Below are 8,285 nucleotides of genomic sequence, written 5' to 3' on the forward strand. Positions count from 1 at the left end.
TAAATGACCAAACCCACATTTTTTAACCACGTGTATACTGTAGAGAAAAAAGACAAAACAATTGGTTTGGATATTTATTAGTATAACATTCTTGAATAAAACAAAGACACTACAGAATTTGTGAATCGCAATCGCAGAAGACGCTTATACTTGACAATAAGCATGAAGTCGTACGCAATACATTTCTAATGGGCAGGTGAATTTAATGACACCTACTGTCCATTATTGTCCTTTATTTCAAGAAAACCTTTACTCATTAACTGTAACTTGGAATTCACATTTGACTTGCCTAAAACAAGGCTTCTGTAATAAAACCACTTATTACTAAAATTATTTCTGCTGGTCTCAGGAATGACAAAGGACAATATGATAGACCCCTAAAGTGTTTTTAAGTTTATATTATGATTTGCTCAAACACAAAAACACGACAGGGCAATATTCAATGCATGTTCATTATAAGATGTCTTTTGAGATTATATTTTGAGTGATTTAAACACACAGAGCAACTGTAAAAATAATATATCAAAAAAACGGACACAAACCCACACCTCTGTAACCTCTGCAATTCATCCAAGTGCACTTAAAATCTCCACATAGACGGTTCAAAGCCCCAAAAATTGAGAAATAAAATTGTGCGTGTTTTTTTTAGGGAATAAGGTGTAAGGATTCGGAGTATGGCGGCCTAATAAAGCTGTACAGAACAAGTATTTACAGCACAGCAGGTCTTCATACTTCTTCCGCAGAGAATGATTCAGTGCTGGGTCCATTTGATGCTCTTAATGTCAATGCCCTCCTGGACCATTTCCCATAATGGACTAATAGACCAAAAAAAGGACAAAGCAGGTTATAACATTCCTTATTTTCCCAAAGAAAGATCCAGTTTGCATGGGTTTTAAGTTAACTAATACGTTTATTACATTCCCAGTCATTCGTGATTACATAAGGATTTGTAAAAAATATTCATATTAAATATTCCCATGTTTTCCATGATGCCAGGTCAGACTGATAAAAAGCTCACCTCATCTCCCTCAGCCGCTTGACGTGGTGAATGCACTTGTCCACTGTGAAGTCCACTTCCTCCTCTGTGGTAAATCTGCCAATTCCAAATCTGAGAAAAACATCAGATCACACATTATTATAGTATGTGTGCTCATGGTTCAAGCAGGAACCATGCTGCACTGAGTACTGATACTTTAGATAAAGCAACACAAAAGCACAATAAACATTTCGACTGATATTATGTAAAAACTACAAACCGAATAGAAGAGTGTGCCAAGTCCTCATCTGTCCCTATTGCTCTGAGAACATACGAGGGCTCCAGGGAGGCAGACGTGCAGGCGCTGCAACAAGAACACACTCAAGTCACTGCGTCCACGAAGACTTTTATTCATTTATTTATCATCATATCAGCATCAAGGCATATATTCACTGCAGTAAGTACTCACATTTAAAATAATAACAATAATATTTCAATTGATTGTATACAATAATTTTACATTATCTCTACAAACAAAAACAATCAACCAATAAAACAGTTATATAAAATCTTTAAATCTGACATTTGATAAAAATCATATTTTCCCAGGAGAAACGTTAATCATAAATAAATAATAATAAAAAAACACCTCTATTAATTAATCTTTCTGAATAAAAACATTTCCAGGAAGAGTTTGTGTTATTTTAGTTTTTTTTTTACTTGCATACTATTATGTTTTTTTTTTAAATTAGCTTTTAGTTTTATATTTTCAGTTATTATTTTAATTTTTAATAATTTTGCAATGTGCTTTTGTATTTTATTCTAAACATGACTATATTCGGGTTTAATTTATTTTTACTTTCAGTTTTAGTTATTTATTTATTTCCAGATAGTAATTTTAGCACTTCAACTTTAAAATTAAAAATATAGAAAATTCTAAATGTAGCCTTGGCAACAATATACAAATAAATGAAAATCTAATAATTATATTTTATTATTTCAATGAACAAAAATATCTCTAATAGTTTTAGTAAAAGGATAACCTTTCAACCAGCTTGGTATGTGGGGAGTACATGTACATGAACAATGTGTGCTCTTTCGCCATGTCATCCGCAGATTTATAAACCCTGGTTAGACATTTAAACTACTAACCTTCCAGATGAAAGTGCAACATCTTTTAACGCCATCAACAGACTCTCCCCCTCAACGTAGGAAAAGGATAAATTAATGCATCCTGAAGGAGGAAAGTGTTTAAGATTACAAACCCAAGTCAACTTCGATCCTTACAAAGGAAAATTGACACCTGGGAAATCCAGTCTCACCTGGGTATCTCTGATCTGGGTCTCCATTCATCACAACATCAGGAATCTCAGACATGATCTTCTGAATTAGGCGATTCGCAAGCAACGTCACACGCTTGTGATCGTACTGAGAATAAACAGGAAATTAAACCTGCATGTAAGTAAAACTTAAACTTAGACTAGTAGTAGAAAAAAACGAGCACTTTTTCCAACTCTACCTCTAGCTCTTGCTGGGCGATCTCACAGGCGGCTCCGAGGCCTACGGCTAGAGGTGTTGGGACGGTCCCTGAACGCAGACCCCTTTCCTGACCCCCTCCGCTCTGCAAAGGCTCAATGCGAACTCTGGGTCTTCTCCTGACGTACAAAGCCCCAACTCCTAATAAACACAAGCAATTAATATATTTGGGATGATGTAACTATTGTGCATTTAAATGTAGAATGCGCTACCTTTGGGCCCGTAGATCTTATGGCCGCTGATGGACATCAGGTCCACTTTCCAGTCAATGACATCAACAGGGATCTTTCCAACAGCCTGAGCAGCATCAGTGTGAAAGAACACATTTTTGGACCTACACAGATGACCTGAAATCAAAAAACATCCTTGATATAGATGATATGAAGCCTGACAGGTATCTATTTTGAGAATTATGTAGATAATAAAGGTTACCTATTTCTTTGACTGGCTGTTTGACACCAATCTCATTGTTGATAGTCATTATGGACACCAAGCTTGTATCAGGACGGATCATTTCCTCTAATTGCTAAGGAAGCAAAATATAAGATGTAAATACAGGGCTTGACATTAACACCTGCCAACCCGCCAAATCCGGGTGGATTTCAGTGGTGGCTTTTGATGTAGAATATATACATTTTTCAATTGTAGTCTTTTAAAAAAAGCATCTGAAATAATAAACCAAGTGTAATGTAGTGTTGCCAAAAATATCCATATGTATCGATACTGAAATATCTGAAAGGCTTCCAATACTCATTTTCTGCAGAATAGATACACGATAGCAGCTGCGCTTGTTCTCTCTCTCATCTCTCCAGTGAGTTACACACAAACCCGCCTCTGCTCACTCACTCATTTCATTCGCTGAAGGATGAATATTGTTGGTGTTGCAGGACTTGAATTTTGGACTAGGATTGCGCATTTTGTGCATATTTTTACTCATTCCCACAGATTTGGTGCTCACACCCGAAGTGCGCGCACATAAAGCCGCCTCCCAGTACTAAATTGAGATCTTTTTCGCTGCTTATTGCACTTAAACAGTCAAATACACATGTCAAAATGCCTGTCTTGGCGAATATTCACATAAACCCAATCAGTTATGTTTTAAGTGGACGTAAGCAGTTGAGAAAGAAAACGTACATCTAACAGTATAATGGATCCCTGTGTCAGGTCTTAAAGTGACAGCAGCCTAATATACTTGCAGCCAAATTATGAGATAATATAAAAAATATCTATAGGGCAGTTTTCCCCCATGTTATCAATGTGAAAATATATATATATAACATTTAGAAAACCATTTAAAAAAAGTCTTCCAGATCTTTAAAATATAATAAAAACACAAACTAATTTCAAATTTTGATTTTTTTTGTGCAATGTGCCACTATCAACCCCTAATAGTATTGCAATCTATTGTGACAGCCATTAAAACATTATTTCAACACTGTTTTAATCAATTTGGAGCTTGTTTGGGACTCCCTATTTGTTAAACAATGTGAGATCAGGTGAGTGTCTGAAACTTATTTGAAAAGCAAAATAATGTAATTATTCCCCCTTAAGAAAGCTTACCTCCAGGTCAATCAGCCCATTATTTTTCACAGGTAAATACGTTATATCAAAACCCTCTGCCTCCAGAACACGACACGAGTCCAGCACACACTTGTGTTCCGTCTGGGTGGTAATAATGTGCTTTTTCTTAGCTTTATAAAACCGAGCCACACCCTAAAGACAAGAAAAGACAGAGATTTTTTTTGTAATTCTTAATAACTAATGCAGTGGATCCTATATAAACTTCACCTATTTGATTATTTTAGGAAATGCCAAGTCATCTGTGCCCCAGTGTCCCACTTCCTCCTAATCCTAATCTTTCCTAACAGTAATGACATACTTACTTTGATTGACATATTGTTGGACTCAGTAGCACCACTGGTGAACACGATCTCCCTTGGGTCAGCACCAATAAGATCTGCTATTTGCTGAAGAGGAAATAAACAATGGTGTTACAATAAACAGTGCATTTGTGGCTAAACCTAAATATTATGCTTTGATATTCATAAATAAAGCTCTCAGCTATCGAATAAAAACATACAGGTTTTATGAAGGATAAAGACTTACTTTTCTTGCTTTTTCCATTGCACTCTCACTCTCCCATCCATAAGCATGAGTCCTGGAATGTGGGTTTCCGTAGTAATTCACTTGATATGGGAGCATGGCATCCAAAACCCTTGGGTCCTGTTGCATCAGATGTAAACAATGAAAACAATGCATGTAAACATCCAAGAAATGTTCTCATGCACTAGATTCACGAGTTTGAATAGTAATTGAACTAAATGGCATTATAATTGGGTACCATGGGTGTGGTGGCCTGAAAGTCCATATACAGAGGTCTCAGCTCATCCTTTTCAAGTTCCCTTGTTTTGATCAACTCTGTGGAATAAGACAGACATGTTTATCAGCACTAAAAGTTACAGTGACTTTTAGAATAAATAGACCCATGCAAGGAAGTCAAGATGTATTTACATGCAAGTGTGTTAATGTATATTAGCAAAGCCTCCCCGAGTAAGTTACACACGCTCAATTCAACTGCGTCACTGTCGGTCTCTAGATTAGAGAATGAGATGTACTAAAACCTTAACGTTACCTTTCTGGATTTGCACAGTGTTCGCAGCGCTTTGAGCGAACTTCAGTCGAGGGCTGGAGATCCCACACATGGAGCCCAGAAGTTTTCTCGATAATGTCCTGTTCATCATGTTTATGCAATTACAGTGTTCTCAACATAAACGATGATAGATATAATAAAAAGAGCTTCTTTCAAAGCCTTCGTCAAACAAAAAGCCCGTCAGATAAATAATAGTATTATTCGTGCAACTTCAGAAGAGAGGACATGCTCACTGTCGCCATAAAACAGTGTGTCATAAGCTCTCAAAAACATTCGGGGATTCTTACACAAGACGCACATACAGCGGGGGCGGGACGTCTGTTATTATAACTCTCATTGGTTATCTGTGTCTTTTGTGGGCGGGTTTTTGTGTCGTTTACGGAGTCTATTGGTTGAAAAGTAAGCCTGGCCTTTTTCTTTTGCCGGAAATTGTAAACATGAACCAATACAATCTTCTCTGTAACAGTTCCCCTGTCCTTGGACATGCTTGTATATAATCAGTTCATTTTGGAAAAATCAGCCCCGCTTATTGAAAGAAAGCTTTAGTTTCTAGTTTCTCCTGTCAGACAACATTATAGGCCTACTTAAAACTGCGGTTTGCATTTTCTCAAAAGTAGTGACGGGAACTCCAAATAATTTCCTCGAATCGGTTCTTTTGAACAGGTCGTTTCAAATAAGTGACTCGTCGCTATTGCGTCATTATAATTACGTCCTCAGTTCTGATAAAATCATTTAATCATATGTAGTCGGCCTATGTTACGAATTTTCGATTGTTATTATTTATTCATTTTTACACAGAAAGCAATAATTGTGACAAAAAGTTTAAATTATGACAAAAAGGAATTGCATAAAAATTCGAAAAGATGACATGACAATGTCATGCATGACATAATTTCGACTTTTATCTTATAATTATGACTTAAAATCTCATAATTTTGACTGATTATGGCATAGATGACTTTTGTGTCTTGATTCAGCCGAATTAATTTTCGCTTTGTCAAGAGCAGCAAAAAAAACTTCTCAAGGCGCGCTCTGGCGCAGTTAAGAATATAAATAATGGACTTTGTACCTATCTTGAAAATAACTTGAAAACAACGTGTGAAAATGAGGAAGTAGATCTGTGAAACATAAAGTCTGGAAAAGCGCGATTAGAATATTCAGATCGGTTCTAAAAGAAAGGTAGGCCTCTACATTTCTATACAGTATTTACTGAAAACGAATCATTTGGTGTCTTCAGAGCTTTTAGCAACAGTTGAGCTTGCATGCATTCATTTAGTTGTACAGTATGGCTGAACTGTACTAATTCAGGAATTGATATGTAAGCCTATTTGTATACTTCCTTTGCACAGTAAATCGTGATTGCTTACATTGGTTTGATTGGTTTTCACTCATTAAATACACTATTATAAAACATTTACAGGTACAGAATTCATCCATAACATCTCTTGGCATAAATGTATCCAACTTCAGCGCACCACCTCAAACATCAGTGGTCATTACTTAGATGGACAGCAGCAATGCATGGATATGTTACTCTGAATAGAACCACTTTATTGCACACAAGGCATTTCCATCTCTCAAAATCTACAGTCTGCACAAATCCACCAATGATTCTAAACCCCAGAAGAAAATACAATGGCATGGCTAAACAGATGTCACTCCCACAAATAAACCATGCTTTAAAGGCTAATGAGTATAGTTTAAAAGCAAATGGTTATGATGGACGTTATAATGTGTTGATAAAAGGGTTTGACAGTAATATCTTAGCATCAAACTCCCCAAGCGAAGACCGACGGAGTGCTGCAACATGTCTACAGAGCCGTGGCATGCTGTTCGGAGTGTTTGATGGTCATGCAGGGTCTGCTTGCGCACAAGCAGTCAGTGAACGTCTCTTCTACTACATAGCCGTGTCTCTACTTCCACTGACGACTTTAATTGATATAGAGGAGGCTGTGGAGAGTGAACGGCCTGTGCTTCCCGTGCTACAATGGCACAAGCACCCCAACGACTACGTTAGCACAGATGCTGGCAAACTATACTTCAATAGTCTGAGGACATACTGGCAGGAAAGGATAGACCTTCACGAGGATGACGACAATGATATACAAACAGCTTTAAGAAGCGCTTTCAAGAGATTGGACAATGATATATCCTTGGAGGCCCAGGTGGACTTTGGGGTTCCCTTTTCTCATTTCACACCTCTCAGAGTGGCTCTGTCTGGATGCACGGCTTGTGTGGCTCACGTGGACCGAGAAGATCTTCACGTAGCCAATCTGGGTGACAGCAGAGCCGTTCTTGGAGTCCAAGGGGATGATGGGAGGTGGTCAGCTCTCACTATTACCAATGACCATAATGCCCACAACCCAGACGAGATGCAACGAGTTCTCTCTGAGCATCCTGCTTCAGAGCATAAGACAGTGGTGAAACATGACAGGTTGTTGGGCTTGTTAATACCTTTCAGGGCTTTTGGAGACATGAAGTTAAAGTGGAACAGTGAGCTCTTGAATCGCATCTACGAGGCACGTCCAGAGCTGCTGGTCGGAAACGAAAATTCAAAAATACTGTCTCCGAACTACCACACACCACCTTACCTCACAGCAGAGCCAGAAATAATCTCTCATAAATTGCGACCCCAGGACAAATTCTTGGTTCTAGCTTCTGATGGTCTCTGGGAACTGATGCACAGGCAGACTGTTGTGCAAGTCTTAGGGGAACACCTGTCTGACATCCAGTGGAAGAAGCCAGTTTCTGGACTAAGTTTTACAGTTGGACAGATGCATAGACTGCTGCAGGAGAGGAAGAGTAGAGCGCTCTCTGCTCTGGAGGATGAGAACAGTGCGACTCATCTGATACGTCACGCTCTGGGGGGCGATGGCAGCGGCTCCATTGAACATAAGCGTATAGCCAAAATGCTCAGTCTGCCCCAAGATTTGGCAAGAATGTACAGAGATGATATAACAATTATAGTCATCCACTTTAATGGGTGATCTACTTTAAGTTAATATGAAATATTTCGTATTTTGAACATTTAATTTTTGTACAAATTACAGAGCAAATGATTATTTTAATGACACTTTTGCAGTTTAATCTAATTTCTACTCAAGCAAATGGTCCATATGGTAG

General features: G+C 37.9%; 2 protein-coding genes across 2 annotated transcripts; one reads left to right on the forward strand and one right to left on the reverse strand.

Annotated features, from left to right (window-relative positions):
• Positions 1-61: 61 nt before the first annotated feature.
• nfs1 (NFS1 cysteine desulfurase) lies at positions 62-5,407 on the reverse strand. The gene is made up of 13 exons (XM_056244495.1): positions 5,145-5,407; positions 4,854-4,930; positions 4,619-4,735; positions 4,396-4,479; positions 4,073-4,225; positions 2,945-3,038; positions 2,725-2,859; positions 2,496-2,653; positions 2,299-2,404; positions 2,129-2,210; positions 1,257-1,340; positions 1,019-1,108; positions 62-815 (listed from the first exon to the last, which is right to left on the reverse strand). Exons 1-13 carry the CDS (start codon positions 5,251-5,253, stop codon positions 752-754), a joined length of 1,353 nt encoding a protein of 450 aa, XP_056100470.1. The 5' UTR covers positions 5,254-5,407; the 3' UTR covers positions 62-751.
• An 835-nt stretch (positions 5,408-6,242) lies between these two features.
• si:ch211-15p9.2 (uncharacterized protein LOC562650 homolog) lies at positions 6,243-8,185 on the forward strand. Its single transcript, XM_056244494.1, has 2 exons — positions 6,243-6,341; positions 6,583-8,185. The coding sequence occupies exon 2, from the start codon at positions 6,617-6,619 to the stop codon at positions 8,147-8,149; it is 1,533 nt and encodes a 510-aa protein (XP_056100469.1). The 5' UTR covers positions 6,243-6,341; positions 6,583-6,616; the 3' UTR covers positions 8,150-8,185.
• Positions 8,186-8,285: the final 100 nt, after the last annotated feature.

This window comes from Rhinichthys klamathensis, unplaced genomic scaffold (assembly GCF_029890125.1).
Source record: "Rhinichthys klamathensis goyatoka isolate OS25496 unplaced genomic scaffold, OSU_Roscu_1.1 h1tg000989l_1, whole genome shotgun sequence".
NCBI lineage: Eukaryota > Metazoa > Chordata > Actinopteri > Cypriniformes > Leuciscidae > Rhinichthys > Rhinichthys klamathensis.